The sequence below is a fragment of the Diabrotica undecimpunctata genome, chromosome 4 (assembly GCF_040954645.1).
Source record: "Diabrotica undecimpunctata isolate CICGRU chromosome 4, icDiaUnde3, whole genome shotgun sequence".
In the NCBI taxonomy this organism is placed as follows: Eukaryota; Metazoa; Arthropoda; class Insecta; order Coleoptera; family Chrysomelidae; genus Diabrotica; species Diabrotica undecimpunctata.
Window position 1 is genome coordinate 13,941,389 of NC_092806.1, and position 19,382 is coordinate 13,960,770.

Below are 19,382 nucleotides of genomic sequence, written 5' to 3' on the forward strand. Positions count from 1 at the left end.
TGCATCAATAAAATGTCAGACATAGATAAACTGAGCAACATTTATTGTTACTTACTGGAAAAACAATCCAAAATAAAATTAATATCTACCTGTACCCACACAAATTACACTTATATGCATAACATGTTGCATACCATCACCTAAGATGGGCCTCTAGTATTTCTTAAAAAGAAATACAATATTAAGTACACCTAATTACTTTTTAATCATAGGGTTTTCTCTTTTTGTTCTCTATGTGTCATAGTTAAAACACACCAGTAAAACTGACAAACTAAATTTTTACTATCTGTACCTAAATTTTAAAGAATTTTAAAATGTATTTTGTCCAGTATTTTATATTTTATAAGGGTGTTATTAATGTTGAGTGTCTATGCTTTTACAAATAATCTCAACGACTAGTATGTTGCACTGAAGATTTGTGATATTTTATAAATGTTTACATTTTTTTTTCTTATTACAGTGTCTTGAAAAAGAAATAAAACCATTCCTCAAAGCTATACAAAAAGTCATAAGAGTGTTTCATTAACATCCCGGCCAATTGTTCTATCTTTTTTTTTGTTTGTAGACTTTGTAGACTTGTAGATTCATTTCTATTTTATTTGTAGACTTTCTATTTTGCAGTCTTATTCTTCTAGGATTATTGCACTGTGGCCACCTCGTTCTTTGGAAACAAAACGTTTTCACTTCTGGAGCAAAAATCGCCAACAAAAAGATATTAAAACAAACCGATAAGCTGTCGTATAAAAAACAGTGGAAAATTTAAGAATGGTCTTCTAATTGTTTTCCCCCTAGTATACTTATATAAAAGAAAAGAATGTTGTTTGTCAAATTGAATAGACAGGGAACAATTTAATTTTCTATTATTCGTCACAGAGTTCACAACGATGTTGCGTAATTTAATACACATTAGACTATTTTCCAATGTGTAGCAGAAATGGGGTTTAGGATAACCCAATTATCTGGAGCCAAATTCGAGGAGACATGAGAATAGGAGGTCCACACGCTCCTGACAGCATATGGCGTGTACGTGGCGCCGGAGACAATACAAGCTATCTTAGTGTCATTGTTTTGGATCCAGTTCTACTTTAATAAAACTTGTATTTCGTAATGGCATATAAATGTTCGGAATTTTCTGTATTCTAAAAGAATGCGAACATAATTTAAAATTGAGGATCTTATATGAAAAGTCAGTAAAAACGAATTTAAATCTGGCACATGAAAGCAAAAAATGGATTATCAGGATTCATTAAAATATGTCAAATCAGTTAATGGTTAAATATGATTTGTATGTTATTTAATTTTATTAAAAGTGGCTTTAAAAAATTTTTACACTTTTTATTTCAAAATATGTAAAAATGTAAATTATACAGTTTTTAAAATTTGAAAGCACATTGAAACTCATTTTTAAATACCACGTACATACATTAGTTTCTTTTAATATATTAATTTGATTTTTTAACAGAACCTAGTTGAAGAAAACGAAACTTAACACGTTACCTGCGGTACGACGTATATATTGCTCGTTGTTTCATTCTGTTGGAGTGCGTCCAAATAATCGACCTCCACTCTGTATTAAATAATTTTCTTACCATTTAATACCTTACAAAATATCTCTAATATGTTTAATTGTTTATGATGTGGCATTAAAACGTACATACAGCCCTTAATTTTCATCCTTCTATCACCAACTCCCATTTTTAATAGCCATATTAGTATCATGGATACTAAACGGTTTAACCGATTTTCAGGAAATTTTATACGTATACTCGATAGGTCTGAGAATAGGTCGTAATCTATTTTTTATACTTATAAGTAATAACTCCAACTGTAAGTAAGTCCACCTTTATTACAGAAGCATTTTTTTACATTTTTTGTTGCATTAAACAATATTTTCACCAATCCCTATTTTTTAAGGGCCATATAGATATCAAAGTTTGACCGATTTTTATGAAATTTTATATGTAAATTCGGTTAAATATACTACTCTAAATTTTCTTGCAAAAAAGTTGTTTTTGTTTAAATCAGTTGACACAATTATAAGTCAGGATCACGTAGTCAACTATCCTGCAGAGTTTTTGAATTAATTGGAATTGCCTGGACCTAAAAATTTACAATTAAAAGTAGGATAAGTTGTTATTATGCTACGTAACATTAATCAACATCAACTGTGCAATAGAACAAGACTGATTGTGAAAAGGCTAATGAATAGTATCTTCGAGTCAATGATCATCAAGAAAAAATACAAAGGAGAGCATGTATTGATCCCGCGTATATCGATGATTCCAACGAACGTACCATTTGATTTTAAATGTTTACAATTTTCCGTGCTCTTGGCTTTTGCAATGACAATAAACAAATCACAAATAACAAAATTTAATTTGATATCTGTTGTCCTACCAAGCAATGCGTTAAGGAGGTTCTAAACGGTCAATCATTTTGATCAAAAGCTTGAGTGAATCGATTGAATCAAACGTGGTTGACCGTTTAGAAACCCGTTTGACGCTTGAATTAATAATTGACAGTGATTGATAGAAAGTTTACATGACTCAAGCGGTTGTAGAGAGCGCTTGATCGTCTAAGAAAATTTTCCTCAAGCATTGCGTCAATCGTCAGTCAGTCGGTTAAAACTATGGCGTCCACTACTACCGAGCTTCCCAAAAACACAAAAGAATTATGAAAAGTGAATGAAAGGCTATTTTAATTGAAATAAAAAAGTACGGCGCTAGATAAAATCGTGAAGGCGTTGAAAGTGCTGAAACCTGAATTTACTGTGAAGCTATTGAAAGTAAAAATTATTGTTCTCTGAACAAACTTTAACAGAAAGTTCAAGGCCATCGAGCAAAAACGTCCACAGATGACATCTCTGAACCTTGGCTTTGGTATTACGATGACCTTCACCCAAGAAAAATCAGATGGAAATTGCATTGATAGAAACTTCTTCATATTTTCACTTATATTTTTTTACAAAGCTTATTACTTATTCATCACTTATTCAGTCAGGCACTTGTCTTGCCACGGAACTGATCCAGAGCTGCTGAAGAATTTACAGAAGTCATCCCTTATTCTTTTTGCCCCTACTATTGAATTACTTTTAGTCCTTTGAAGGAAAGCTACCTGCGGAGTATCTTGACCCCAAGACCCACGTTCCAAAGTTCCAGTAATGTCTTCCCTAGCAATCTTACGAGGGGTAAAGTGTTTTTTGAGCACAAGTAGTTGTGCAAATGGCAGCATGTCATAACGATTTTGCTTACTTTGTCTGGCTCAAATTTAATAGCATTTTAAAATATTTTGAATCGCTTCGTTAATATTGAAAATCTATTTTCTACGACTCTTCTAGCTCGCGGGAGCCTATAATTAAAAATCTTTTTCTCGTTGCTCAGAGAAGCCCTGTTGTAGGGCTTCGTAAAATTACGAAAAAATGGAAAGCTTTATCTCCTACGAACACGTACGGAAATTTCTTACTAGGTATGCCTGGCAACTCTCTTGAATCTGCCATGTCAAGCTGGTTCTGAGACAACTTGTATTCTACCAAAATATTGTATTCTTTATTACATCTCCATCTAACACTCGCCCATTTGCTTCCACATCTATCATCAGAAATTTATAATTTGCTTCAACAATAGCCATAAGCGCAATGCTTAAACAACCTTTGTAATTATATTTGTTTGGATTTGCTTTTGGATTGCCACGTGTTTGCTGTCAGCGCTCTCTACGTAGTTGGGAAAATTCCATTGACCATCGAATTTCTGAGCAACATTTCAAGTAGATAACAATTAAATTAATACAGTTGACCATCGAATTTCTGAGCAACTGCTATTCATCTATCCTACGATTTCGAAACCTAAATAAAAAACAAAAAAAGAAGTTAGCATTTCAAGTAGATAACAATTAAATTAATACAGTTAAATATGTATGTGTACTAATAAATAGTTTTTGTGCTTTTGTAAGCTTTCATTTCTTCTATTTTATTCCTGATTCCTAAGGAACACTCATAGTCACTTCTAGATTCCAGAACTACGGCGCCTCCTTCTGGCCTAGTTGCAATGCCGACTTCCAAATCTACCCTTCCTAAAAAACAATGTAACAAAAGAAAAGCAGGACCAGACAGTACTGAACAGATAGTGTGACTAGCGACTGGTTATTTCAAGCGACCTTAGACTGAAAAGGATATTCTGGTTAAGGTGTAGACTAACTACGCTTTGCGGAAAAAGTAATTAACGACACAATTTTTGAAGCAGAAGTAAAGAAGGACACCTTGACAAAAGAAGGAGTGCGTTTTCTTATGTCTTCGAGCTGGACGATGTCGTCACTTTCACCATTGTCATCTTCTTCGAATACTTGGCAAAGGTACCCTAACCCAGCTCCCACCGCGAACCCCTAGGGCGATACTAGAACCATACGTTGAAGAAAATGTTGCTAATTTCTTTTCCTCATTTGTCTCATTATGAACTTATTATTGTACTATATGGACGCTTATTTGTGAATTATAGTTTTTACTTATTTCCTCAATATATACGATATTAAAAGATATACTTAAAACATAATTACCTAAATGTTTACTTTTAATACCTTTGTCCAGAGTCTGAGGAGCAATGGCGCAAGTGAATTTCCTAGGTTCTCAGAGTGATAGACAATTTCTGAGTTGTAGTAAACGCTTCACGCATATTTATATCCTTCTTTTCGATGTCTGGGTATACTTACTCGAGTGGATAATCGAAACTTTTTTGGTTAATTCTCAAAAAGTTCCTATAATCGTCTAGTTCTAAACCACGTAGAAAATTTAGTAAATGTTCATGGATAAAGCTGTTTCGTATTTTGTACCACTCCTTTGATCACCATCGTTTTTTTTTGTTCTTTTTTCCGATTAAGTGCAATCAGTGTTAAGCCGAGGTAGCTCAAATCTGTATTCGAAACCATTGTTTACCAAACTCAACAACAAGAATGAAACACAAGCTCAGAACCAATGTAACGTGTGAACTCTACGTCGAAAACTGATGAAGGGGTTTTTATAAAAAGATTAAAGAGCTGATTTTGGTTAATTGAAGCGCGCATCAATCGATTGACTCAATCGTTTGATCAAACAGATTAATCGTCTAAGATCTCCTTTAGAAGTTCCTGAATTAAAATTCGGTAAAAACGCCATTTAGGTTATATAGTTTCTATCGAGTTTTCTATTATTATGTCGCTCCCCCAATTATTACTGCTATATTCTCATAATTTTTATAAGGTTTTTATAAAAAAGTATAATACTAAACTTTTTCTTTCTATAATTAAAAAATGCTGTATTCATTCATTAATGTAAATCATAATTTTTAACTTGTTTTCTATATGTTAATAACATTGTCTGAAATTAGCAATTAAAAGTTATGTATAAAATACTAAATACCAAATAAAAATATTCCTCTAATTTTTTAAATATTTTCAAAATTCGTACTCGTTATTTTACCATATGCTCAAAAAGGATACGTGTAAATTGGGATTTGATACAAGTAGGATTGAACTGCGAATGAGCAGTTTCCGCAGACTCATTTTCAGCATCTATGAAAACGATATTCACGATATCATTTCCGATATGTCGCTTCCTCTCCACTTGCTGCTTGTTGTCTCTTGAATATGGCAACAACGTCGATACGTGGAACATGATCTCGTGCCCCTCGTAGATCGTGTACACGGAAAATTTACCTGTCATATCACCTGAAACAAGAATATCTAATAATTATGGAACACACAAGTAATTATGGAAAATAAGTGGTTAATCTTTGTTTAGGAAGATGCAAGTAGGTGTCAAAAATATGATACAGTACGAGAAGTTTTAAACTAGATACACACACTATAAATGGCAACACTGCGCGCCGTCGACTTTCCACGAACCTCCGATGCCCCGTCGCCAATATTTTGTCATTATACAGTGGTTGTTTAAAGCAATAACAGCGTAGATTTTTAATTTATTTTTGTACACAACATGTCTGTTTATATGCCCGCAGAAAAGGTTCAAATAATAAAATGGTTTTGTTTGGAAAAGTGTTCAAGACTTATTTAAATATTTTATTTTTAATATTTAGAATTTGACCTTATTTAGTATTAAATCTTTTATTTAATTATAATATATTAGCTAATCATAATATGGCTTGAGTTACACATCTTTTAAAGTCTTATTCTCAAATTGACTGATTCATTATTGTCAAGTTCTGAGAATTCACATGTCTGAAAACAACGTATTTTTGGGAAACTATGTATCAACCCAAATCATTTCAAATTCTTAAGACACGGAGGTCCTACGAACAAAGGAATCACCCTAGTTGACTTTCCTATATGCGTATTTCTTCCGTATGTGCGGCACTCTGAACCAACCCGTTGTCGCGAACGCATCTTAAGACCAGCCAAGATCCGTACCATCGTCAACTGTGTGTCCAGCATACCCTTAGATTTCGAGCGGTGCACCAACCTCTAGATATCGGCCGCATTCATAAAAGGTAAGTGAATCTCATACAGAATTGACAATAAGTTATTAAATCTGCCAATTGTTATTTGAATTACAATCATCTACTTTACATATCCATTTATACATATTGCATTTTTCGTTATTTTAAGTTAAACATTAATCAGCGACCACATTAAATTATACAAAAAACAGGTTTTATGATGGTAATTCTAAAAGAAAAAACGAAATGTGGGAAGAGAAATGCGAAGAGATGGACCGATGCTTAGGAGGAACCAAAGTGACACAAGCTTGGAAATTCATAAAAAGTATTAGAAAAGAAAGAAAAGATGAGGGAAATATAAACCTGATTCAAAATAAAAAGTGGGAAAAATATTACGAAACGCTATTAACAGAAAGTAGGCACGAATTTATGGAAAGACCTGACCATATCTCAATGACAGAAAACTCAGAGGTGCATAAGATAAACAAAGAAGAACTGAAAAAAGAATTGAAACAAATGAAAAATGGAAAAGCACCCGGGCCTGGAGACATTCCCATCGAGTTGGTGAAACATGGACCGGATGCTCTTTTGGAAAGCATAGTGAATATTTTTAATAAATGCTTAATTGAAGGCCAAACGATTCCAGACGATTGGAATTTGGCCCACATTAGCCCCATTTATAAAAAGGGAGACAGAAAAGAATGCGGAAATTATAGAGGCATTAGCGTAACTAGCTCGCTGGGAAGGTTATATGGTCGTATATTGAAAAGAAGAATAGAAGAGGAGTATAAAGAAATTGAAGAACAAAGCGGCTTCAGAGCAGGAAGATCGTGCGTGGACAACACATTTACCCTTCAACAAGTAATTGAAAAACGAACAGCTCGAAACCTCCCTACGCATCTGGTATTTATAGATCTGGAGAAGGCTTATGATACAGTTCCTTTAAAACTTTTATTTAGTGTCTTGACGAAAACGGACCTTAGTACAACATATCTAAAAGCAATACTGAACATCTATAAATGTCCTCAAAGCACTGTAAAAACAGGAAATATTTTCTCAAGGGTATTTAGAGTAACAAAAGGCTTGAGACAAGGATGTTGTCTTTCCCCCACCCTATTCAAAATATATATCCAAGAAGCACTGCACCAGTGGAGACAAAAATGTGCGGGAATGGGGTTGAAGCTTAACAACCATTATCTGACAACGCTGTTCTTTGCAGATGATCAAGTACTAATTGCAAGCTGTGAAGAAGATGCAGATTATATGCTTAGAAAGCTCAAAGATGAATACGAAAAATGGGGGATGAGTATGAATATGTCTAAAACAGAATATATGCGAATAGGCAATAAAGACGAAGACCCGGATTTGGAAATTAGACAAATGAAAAGGTGCTACGAATACAAATATTTGGGAAGTATTATCTGCAGTAAAGGAACAACGGAACGAGATATAGACTATAGAGTGCAACAAGGCAGGAAGAGTGTTCAAATTCTGAATTCGATACTTTGGTCCAACAAAGCTACTATGAGAACTAAAATGACTATCTACAAAGTAATTGTAGAGCCCATTCTTACATATGGAGCAGAATGTTGGCAAATGACAGTAAAAGGAAAGAAAAAAGTTGACACGGTTGAAATGGACTACCTAAGAAGAGCTTGCCGTATATCAAGAGTAGAACGTATACCTAATTCTGAAATTAGAAGAAAAACAGATAGAGTACATACAACTTCTGAAAGAATAGAAACTAGACAGTTAATATGGTATGGACACGTACAGAGGATGGACGACAACAGATGGCCAAAAAGAGCTATGGAATACAATCCAAGTAATAGAAGGAAACGAGGAAGACCAGCCAAGTCTTGGATACAAGGTGTTATGGAAACCATGAAAGATAGAGCCATTGATGAAGACACCTGGAGAGATAGAAAAAGATGGCGATCGAAATGCGGGAAGCGGCAGAAGCTGTAGGATCCCCGCTTATATATATATAATTCTGGACAACAGTGTGTAGATTTATATTCTGTGTTTTTTAAAGGGAGACCAATACCTTGCGTACAGTCAATTCATAATATTGTTAAAAATTGTGAGAGTTGTTATTGCCTCAAAAATTGCAGAAAAGTCAAGCTCAAGAAGTGTCACCAAAGTCAAGGAAAGATAATACCATGTACACAAATTTGTGCAAGAATCGAAGTAGATTCAACACGTTCAAGTAGAAGCGTTGCTAGAGAGTTAGATGTTAGCAATGTTACTTTAACGAAAGTATGGAAAAAGCACGGCTGCAAGAATTTTAAATATTTGAAAACGCAGCGGCTTTATCCAGACGACTATTTTAGAAGAATGGAGTTATTAAAAACATTTGAGTCCTTCCATTACGAGGTATTGAGCGCGGGAAAACCACCGCAGTAAAACTGGCATTTTACTAGACCACATAATAGGTGTATTTTTTGTTGAGAGCCACTTGAATAGTAGAGTATACTTCAATTTGTTACAGAATCATGTTCTTCCTGCTATTCTCAATTTTCCTAATGTAAATCTGGAGAATGTTTGGTTTCATCAAGACAGCTGTTCAGTTCACAACGCTAGAATACTTAGAAAGTGCCTAAGCAATACTTTTCCGAATGGAGATATCAGTGAAACAATCGATATAAAGTGGCCTGCCCTATCTCCAGATCTTACACCCATGGACTTCTTTTTTGGAGACATTTAAAAAGCATCATCTACGATCATCCTGGGTTTGAATTTGGGCTAGACTCCAAAATTCTGATGAATTAAAAAACCGAATAAGAGAAGTCTCCTCTTATGTTGCAGCAAAAACTCCTTCATCTGTCCGCAAAAGTTTTTATGACCGGTAGGGATACTGTTCAGCCTTAGAAAGTCAAATATTTGAATCATTTCTGTAGGGCATAAAAACTATTTCTTAGTTTATTAGAAATTATTTTTTATTTTCAATAAGAGTATGTTTTTTGTTTTATCTTTTTAAAGAAATGCGCTTTTATTTTTCATTCAACCACAAAAAACTGTTCACATTATTAAAAACCGATACAAACGCACCACCGTATAAAGGTCAGTGTACTTTTATCGAGTTTATGTTATAAGAAATAAAAACATGATAATGAAAACAAAAATCGACGGACGGAGATGCATATCCCATGCGTTGTAGTGTTACTGAGCTCGTTTTTTTTAGGTGTCGGAGATGATCGGAGAATTACAATTAGGCAATGTTGCCGATTTTAGCGCTTTATATAGTGTGCAATATCTAATCCAAAACTTAACGTACTGTATAAAAACAGTTAAGTCAGAATTGCTATCAGTTGGGATACGTATTCCTCAGTATCGATATTAGGTCTAGTTTTTTTCCCGTTATATGTATGTTATATGTCCTACAAAACTCTATAATAAGTTTAAAAATCTTAGGCCCTCACAGTTAAATAACTTGTAATGATTTATTACGCACAAGCAGGCATCCTACTTAGCTGTGGACTATGTTTTTGGGAAATTTTTATTCGAATAATATTGAAAATGTCTATTGCATTCCTCGAGGCAAAAATATCATTTATAACCAAAGTGTCTTATTTATGTAATGATAATTATTATTTGGTGATGCATAGATATCTAAAAGAAGGCATATCATAATGAATTAACAACTAAACTCAGAAACTGGGTAAATTTATAAAAAATACTTCATCGTTTAAGAAATGTAATAATCTACTATTGTATAAACACAAAATATATTATTATCTGCAGTTTAATTAGTTGTTGAGGTTTACATACAACATAGTCGTCCGTTTTGAATCAAAATCGATACGAGACTGCAGATTGTTTAGTTATGTAGAGAAGACACGGCTCACTGAAATCAAATACCGTTGTATCGACAGCTCGATATAGGTTTGAGTCAATATTAAGATTATGAGGATGGTATATTATGCAAATTGGATGCCAGGTAGGAGGTTGATAACAGATCAAGTTTTGAAGCTACTTGATATCACGTCAGATGTTGTATACAATTTTGCAAATAAGAACTTGTTAGAGAATAAAAGAAACTTTAAAGTACATCCGAAGGACTTATATTATTTTAAAGAATATACTTTTTATATTCTATTTTTTTTTTATTTTATTTTATATTATTAAATATAATATTTTACCATATATTATGAGTAAATTAGGTTTCACAGATTTGATATTTATTTTTTTTAGAAATTTTTCCAACACCTATTATATATATATATATATATATATATATATATATATATATATATATATATATATATATATATATCTATCTATATATATATTGTTATGATATGTAAAATCAAGAAAATATTGGTTTGTTTAAAATATTTCAAAGTTCAACAAAAAATTAAAATAATTCAGAAAGTATAACCAACAAACATTTCTAAGAAGGAAAGTTATTAAATTCTTGGATTATCTGTACTAAACAAAAAGTAAGCTTTACATAAATTATTTCTTTGTAATACTTCAGTTGACCCGCATAAGTTTAAGTGAAACAAAAGACAAATTGAAACGGGTTTTTACAAATACATTAGTGCAGTGATTAAAGACAATAGAAGATATTTTATAAAGAGGTTTTTGTTAGTTTTAAGAATTATAGAAAATAATATTTGTAAATAAGTTTTAGGAAATTTTATAATTATAGGTAAAAATTTGTTTGTTATCGAAATGAAAAAATGGGGAATTGTGACGAGTTTTGATTGGCGGAGATTGAAAAAGGTGGGATAAGGAAAGTTTAGCTAGATTGAGGAGAGAGAAAATATAGGCAGTTGGTTTCCAAGTCTGTAAGAGGAACAGGGATTGTTCTCTGGCGGTTCCTGAAATGTAGCAAGCAGTAGTGTTGAATGTTGGTGAGTTTTTGTGGAGTTAGTGTATCTGACAGGAGCTGAAGCAGCAAAATATTGTAAGTCATATTTCTCTACTTATATTCCAAGAGTCACTGTTCAGGCCAACGAGAGATTCAGTTTATCGTAAAGAGAAGATATTCCAAGAGTCATTTTTCACTCGGGCCAACGAGAGATTCAGTTTATCGAGAGGAGAAAAGGCTATCATAATTTGAATGATTTGTGCTTTTGAAGGAGATCATTAAGGACGATATACTTGCAACAATCGGTGTAAGATTGCTGATTACATAGGGAGCGGTTGAGAGGAGATAATACAGTCTAGAAGGAACAAGGATTTGGACCACTCATCATCAGAGAGAGATATTTTTTTCTGCAGTTTTTTCTTTTATTGATAACACAATTTTTACACTAAATTTAGAAAGGATATAAATATTTTGATTAGGAGAGTTAGAATAGTTCGGAATTTTGAGATTTCAATTAATATTGTTTATACCATTTAATTTGATTGTTCCCGTATGTAGAACAAAATTTTTGAGAATCATTATATGAGATTTGTTTATTGAAAACTTTTGAGTGTGAATTATTTCATTATTTTTATTTCAATATATAGTGTTAGATCATATGTGTTTTTTATTGTTCCGGTATTCTCTGGACCTTACCTTTCACATGTAATAGCATAGATATAGAAGCACGAATTGAACCCTGAGATAAAAGAATTAAAAATTGTGATAGAGTCATAATCATATCATTTAAATAATATTAATTATTAAAACAAATTAATTAGCTAATTATTGCTTGGCGCACCAAGACTTTAAATATCACAATAATATATATATATATATATATATATATATATATATATATATATATATATCTACGGCATTAAGTGAACTCCGCCCATGTTAAAATTCAGGTTCAATTGAGCTCCGTGGTCAAGTGGATACCGATATACGGAGCTCACTTGACAATTCCGTAATATTGGTTCAGTCGATTCATCAACATGTAGAGTTTAATAATTTATAAAAATTTTTTGGAGCCCTTAAATACCCCTGTATCATAAATGTATATCGCTTAGTTCACGTGTATATATTATAGGTGTCGTTCAGATCTTCTTCATTGTATATTTGAACCATACGTTTATCGGTTTAAGTAAGCTCTGAGAGTTTGGCAACTGTGCGATTATACCGTATGTTTTCAACATATACCCTGAACGGTTTATATGGGCTCCTTATTTTTATCTACTGTTTGTAGACAGTGGAATGTCATACGCATTACACTGTGTAACAGAGGATATTATATTACCTGGTATAACTAAGTACTAAAATGTAACTGGTTCTTTAAAAAACAGGTATGTAGATACAAAAGGATTTGGGCTTATTATTGAATGGAATGTTCGCTTGCATCGAAAATTTTATTTTTTCTGTATTTTTAAAGATGTTGTTTTTTTATTTAATATAATTTTATTAGTTCAATTAGTTCAAGAAATTTCGTAATATATTTTGTTTACGTGAGTATGTCTTTGTACATTTTATGTAAGCATCTGAATAATAAAAACTACTTTTATTTTATCCAATCTTCTGCGATATATTGTATAAAGCTTTTTTAATATTTTAGTTCTGGTCTTATTTGTGTACTACATATGATATCTTGATAGAAGGTTATCTCAAAATAAATATGGTTAAGTGCTACAATAGATATTTTTGTGTTAAAATTAATAGAAAGAATGGTTAATTTGTCTAACAAGGTATATTCGGCAGCAGAAGCATATAGTACAAGCGTCTATGTTTTAAGGGCGGAAGGACGTGCGCCTCATTTTTAGCTGACAAGCTTGCGAAGAATATTATTTCTGGTCCTCAATTTACCTTTTAGTTTTAAACAATAATCTGTGACTGACCCGGTGTAATACAAACTATTTTCAAGGAATTTATAGGAAGTCTACGTGATTTTATGACAAGATTGGATGTTCAGTTTTGTGAAAACGTCTATGTCGAGGAAATTGAAGGAGCACCCACGAGTTTTTCAGGGGTTTTGGCTGAAAATTGATTCATAGTTTATTTTTATTGTGCAATAATAGGTGTCTCGTCTATATAATAGAAGTCCTAGTATCTACCGGTACGGATCGTTTGTTTGTGTAAATGTTATACAGTGTAGGTGCCTTTATGCTACCCCAAGCGAGACCGTTCTTCATCTGCTATTCTTAACATTGAGTGATACAAAAAATATTCTCTTGTGTAGGCATACGCAAATAATATAAGTGAGTTTGTTATCTAAGGGGATATCGTATAGTTTTTCGAGAAATATTTTGTAATTTAAGGTGTCGTAAGCGGCATTTGGATTGAAAAATACCACCCCTGATACCCGATATTTTTCGTACCCGTCTTTGATGTGTTGGGTAAGATTTAGCATTTGTAATGTACCTGATCTTCCCTATCTATAGCCACTTTTGTCTTTTAATTTGAGCTTTTCTTCAAATATCGGTGAAATCATATTAACGATCTTGTGCAAAAGTATTTTAAATAGCTGACAAAATAAAGATATTGGCCGATAGTTTTTGTGGTCGTTGGAGTTTTTGCCAGGTTTAAGCAAGGTAACAACTTTGGCTTGTCTCTAGATTTTGGGTGTTTCCATAATTTGAATACAGTTGTTCATCATCCGGATAAGCCATTGTGGTGTTTTTGGTCCAGATTTCGTAATAAGCTTTGTGCTCAGATCCTCAATGTCGGTAGTTGTATTATTTTTCATTAAATATGTAGATGGTGGATCCAAGCTCAACATCGTTGAAAGTTTCTCTGAAAGCTGACTGGTTTTGTCCTTTCTTACTTTGAGTTATTCTTTGCTTTTTTTTCGACAGAGATAGCATGTCTATATCTATAATGTGGTTTTCAGCGATAAGCTTTATTCCAAATACCCTACGTTAGGCCCTATATGTGTTTTCTGCACTAGAAATAAGTCAGATTCGTGTTTAGCGCATATGTCTGATAAGTTTAAGTAAAGTAAAATTTCTTGATCTCTAGATATACCCTTAACAGTTATAAGCATTATGTTATTAGAATAGTTGGTCCTAAAAAGGACCAATTTGACAAAATCATATTAAAGGGGTGACTGAAGAATTAGCCGATTAATTATTTAATCATTACCCTGGGTATACCCGATTGTGGTGGTTTTCTTAGTACTTAAATTTTCGTAAAGGCTCGTTCTTTGAACCCCATAAGTAATGCCTAATATTTTACTTTTTATTGAAAATTTAAATTTTACATGCCGTGTATTACTTTTTGACGATATTTCGAATCAGATTTGTATAGTAATAATTTAAGGTATTAAAGAGCCTGTTTGTGGAAAATAAATAAGTTTGTGATATCGTTCGCAACTCATATATAGATAATAAAAAAATAAAAACAGTTAAAATAGGTGTAAAAAATTTCAACTTCATACATCGGCGCCATTGTTCAGGTGATGGGTTTATCACAGATATCAAAGGTTACATTTTAATTCAAGGTTCTATTTGCGTATTTTCAATAATAAAAGAGTAGGAAAAGACACGTTTATGCTTTTTTTTTTAAATCTATTCTATTTTCTTTCTAGAGTTCCGTCTTTTTTGAACGACCTGTGGTCTTTTTTTAATTGGACATTTGTCCAAGGCTATGACAAATACTTTGTCCTCTGCTATTCTAAATTAATATGACTGATTCATTATTTTCTCTAAACATTCGGTCCTCTGCTATTCTACATTAATATGACTGATTCATTTTCTCTTTCTTGCAGCTATTTTAATGTTTATCCTGTGTATCTTTTTCTACTTCTTCTTCTTCTTCTTCTTTTTATATAGCCATGACTCTGTCTGTTTTTCAATGTGCCTCCAGTAAGTTGCCGTTTCATGGTTTTCGTGGTCTTCCTACTGATCGTCTTCCTATTGGGTAACCGTCTCTTGCCGTGTCTACTACTCTATTTGTTGACATTTGGCTTATATGATCGTTCCATTCTACTCTTCTATTTCTTAACCAGTTCTTGATGTTCTTCACCTTGCATCTACATCGTATATCTGTACTTCTAGCTCTGTCCCATAGTGTCTTACCATCAATTTTTCTAAGTGTTTATATCTCTGTTGTTTCTAACATCCTTTTTGTCCTGTTTATGTCAGGTCTTGTTTCTGCTGCGTATGTCATTATTGTAAATTTTGTAAATTCTGCCTTTGGTTTCTTTCCCGATATTTTTATTTCTTCATATTGTTTCATTTAGGCAGCCTGCGGCTCTGTTTGCTCTATTCAGTGGATCTTCCACTTAAGTTTCGAGCTTTCCGTAGCTAGATAATGTGATACCTAGATATTTAAACTTCATCACTTGTTCTATTATCTGACCTTCCTGCTCCAATTAACATATTAGTAAACTTGCTGTTGTAACCATGCATTTTGTCTCTTTTGAGGAAATTAACATGTTAAATTTTCTGGCGGTTATATGAAATTGGTGTAGCATACGTTGTAAATCATCTTTACTTTGAAAGAATAGTGCTGCGTCGTCTGCATAGCAGATTATTTTAATTTGTTTTTCTCCCATTTGGTATCCTCTTTTATTTCTTACTTTTTATTATTTCATCCATAATCCGGTTGAACAATAGAGGACTCAGGAAATCTCCCTGTCTTATCCCATTACCAGCTTAAATAGGGTCGGTTAGTTCTTCTTCTACTTTTACTTTTATTGTGTTGTTTTGGTATATTTTATATTTTCGATTGTTTTGATTATTCAATGAAATTGACATTAATTTGATAGTTTCCATTTTATTAGTACTGATGGTATATAACTAGCATCTGTTGGTACTATATATCAATTTGAACATGTGGAAGTAAGAGCACTCTCTTGTTAGTAATTTCAGTGTAAATTATGACGAAACCAGAAATAACCCATAATATTATCCCACACCTCAAAGGTCTGCCTCGCTGTATCTGGGAGACGCAATAATTCGCTTTTGATAGATATAAACAAAAACCCACTAAGACGAACACAACATAAATCAAAAAAATCCGTCAACCTGTCAATAGGGACATACAATATTAGATCGATGTCTACGGATGAATAAGTACATGAACTGAAAGAAGAATTAACAACCATAAAATGAGATATCATAGGCCTATCAGAAACTCGACGAAAAGAAGAAACCCGAATACAGCCTATGTCATACTTAAAATAAGAAGAACATTAATTAAAATTATCTAGGTATATGCCCCCACGACAGCTTATGATGACGGAAGATATCGAACTATTTTATGAAGATATATCAAAGACTATGGAAGAAAATAAAAATCGTCTTATACTAGTAATTGGAGATTTCAATGCCAAACTGGGTAGAAAACTAAACAATGAAGAAACTAAAATAGGAGATTTCGGCTATGGTCAGAGAAATGATAGAGGTGCTACTTTGATGAACTACCTAGAAGAAAAGCATCTATACGCAATGAACTCCTTTCACAAAAAGAAGCCCCAACGAAAGTGGACATGGGTCAGCCCTAATGGATCCACAAAAAATGAGATCGACTACATACTGTCCACGGAACGATATATCATTAAAGATGTAACAGTTCTTAACAGATTCACAACAGGTAGCGATCACTGGATGGTCAGAGCAAAAATTAGTGTTGACGATAACTATGAAATGAAAAGAAAAATAATTAAAAACTAGGATCTAGTAGATAGAAACAAACTAGGGCAATATAAAGAGATATACAAAGACGTATTAAAAGAACAACTTACTTAAAAATTAGACAGTGATGACAAAGATATAGATGAAATAGACAACATACTTACAGCAACGATGATTACATCAGGAAAAGAAATAGCAAAAAAGGATCTAAAAAAGAACAATTATATATCAACAGAAACAAAGAAGCTTATGGATAAAAGAAGGAAGCTATAGAATATGTAGAAATCAATAAAACAATAAGCAGAAGAAAAATAATTAAAAACTAGGATCTAGTAGATAGAAACAAACTAGGGCAATATAAAGAGATATACAAAGACGTATTAAAAGCACAACTTACTTAAAAATTAGACAGTGATGACAAAGATATAGATGAAATAGACAACATACTTACAGCAACGATGATTACATCAGGAAAAGAAATAGCAAAAAAGGATCTAAAAAAGAACAATTATATATCAACAGAAACAAAGAAGCTTATGGATAAAAGAAGGAAGCTATAGAATATGTAGAAATCAATAAAACAATAAGCAGAATAATAAGAAAAAATAAGAGAAAAGAACAAGAAATAAAAATAGAAAAAGTAATACAAAACAACAAAAATATGAAATGCTTAAGACCGAAATTAGGTAAGTGTGAAATAAACAAAAAAAAAGATGAAAACGGACTAGAAACAAACGTTAAAGATGACATTATAAATATTATCCACCATTTCTACTCAGAACTATATAAAACAAAAAAGGAACCACCAGAAACAATTAAAAACCAACTTAAGGCTAAAGTAAAAAATGTCAACTCAGAGCTACAGCCAGAAATAAGCAAATCAGAAATAAAGAAGGCATTGAAAGAAATGAAAAACAACAAATCGCCTGTAAAAGATGGAATAACTGCAGATATGCTGAAATATGGTGGAAAAGTGGTAATTAACAATCTACATTCCGTTTTTAACAAGATATTAAAAGAAAAAAGAATCCCAAACAACTGGAAGGAATCCGTAACCATTATCCTACACAAGAAAGGGGATAAAGCAGATATAAAAAACTACCGTCCTATAACACTCCTCAATGTAATGTATAAACTCCTAACAAAAATTTTAACCAATAGATTGACGACAAAATTCGATGGATACCAGTCAAAAGAACAAGCTGGTTTTAGAAAGGGATTCAGCACAAGTGACCATTTACTAAGTATGAAAATACTTATAGAACGAGCAAATGAATAATGAAAAATGAATAAGAAAATGAATTGACCACAGATATATGGAACTAATAGCCAATATATATAAGGAAGCCAAAACAATAATTAAAGTATATGAATAAACAAAATCAATACAAATAAATAGAGGCGTGAGACAGGGTGACACAATATCACCGAAACTTTTCAATCAGGCTCTGAAAGATATTTTTAAAAGATCAGAATGGGAAGAAAAAGGTATAAAAATGTATGGACAACGCTTGAACCATCTAATATACGCTGATGACATCGCATTGATAACAGATAAATGAGAATAATTATTTGAAATGATGAAAGAACTGTACGTAGAAGCTGGAAAGATAGGCCTTAATATGAATTACAGCAAGACCAAAATTATAACAAATACAGATGAAAACATCACAATGAGGATCGGACAAGATGAAGTAGAACAAGTTCAGGATTATATATATCTGGGTCAAACTATAAAACGTAACAAAGAAAACCAAACAGCAGAGATAAAAAGACGAGTTAGACTGGCATGGGCGGCATTTGGCAAACTAAGCTACATTCTTAAAAACAAAAGATATCCACAGCATCTTAAGACCAAAGTATGCAATCAATGCGTACTCCCTGTTCTAACTTATGGTTCCCAAACGTGGACATTTACAAAAGTAAACATGGACATAACCATAAAAACCCAAATAGCAATGGAAAGACAAATGTTGCACATAAGACTAATGGATAAAAAGGGAAACGAGTGGATAAGAGAGAAAACAAAAGTGAGGGATGTTAGATAAGAAGTTGCAAAATTGAAATGGAGATTTGCCGGTCACAATATAAGACAAAAAGAAGACCGATGAAACAAAATTCTTATAAGTTAGAGACCGTGGGAATATAAACGAAGCAGAGGAAGGCCCCAAATGAGATGGGCAGATGATATCAAGAAGCACGTGGGCTCTAGGTAGATGACTATACTGACAGACAGAGAAGAATGGAAAATAATTGGGAAGGCCTATGTCCAAAGATGGACCGAAAAAGGCTAATTAGATAGAGATAGATTCTTGTGATCTTAGTATTTCCGTTGATTGAATAGTATAGGGTATCCAATATTTTAATTAACGGTATGTCAGAGTTTTATTAATTTTTATATATATTTGCAAAATGAAGAAGAAAGTTCAGTACAGGCAGTTAAACAGCTGATCTGTCAATTTAGAAGTAAGAGCA

General features: G+C 32.7%; 1 protein-coding gene across 5 annotated transcripts in view; it reads right to left on the bottom strand.

The window, feature by feature from the left end:
- Nucleotides 1-19,382, bottom strand: part of LOC140439213 (GTPase-activating Rap/Ran-GAP domain-like protein 3) — a 685,378-nt gene that overhangs the window by 70,180 nt on the left and 595,816 nt on the right. For all 5 annotated transcript variants that reach the window (XM_072528978.1, XM_072528977.1, XM_072528979.1 and 2 more), the window contains one exon: nt 5,467-5,694. In XM_072528978.1, coding sequence (XP_072385079.1) covers nt 5,467-5,694 — 228 coding nt within the window. The remainder of the gene's footprint in view (nt 1-5,466; nt 5,695-19,382) is intronic.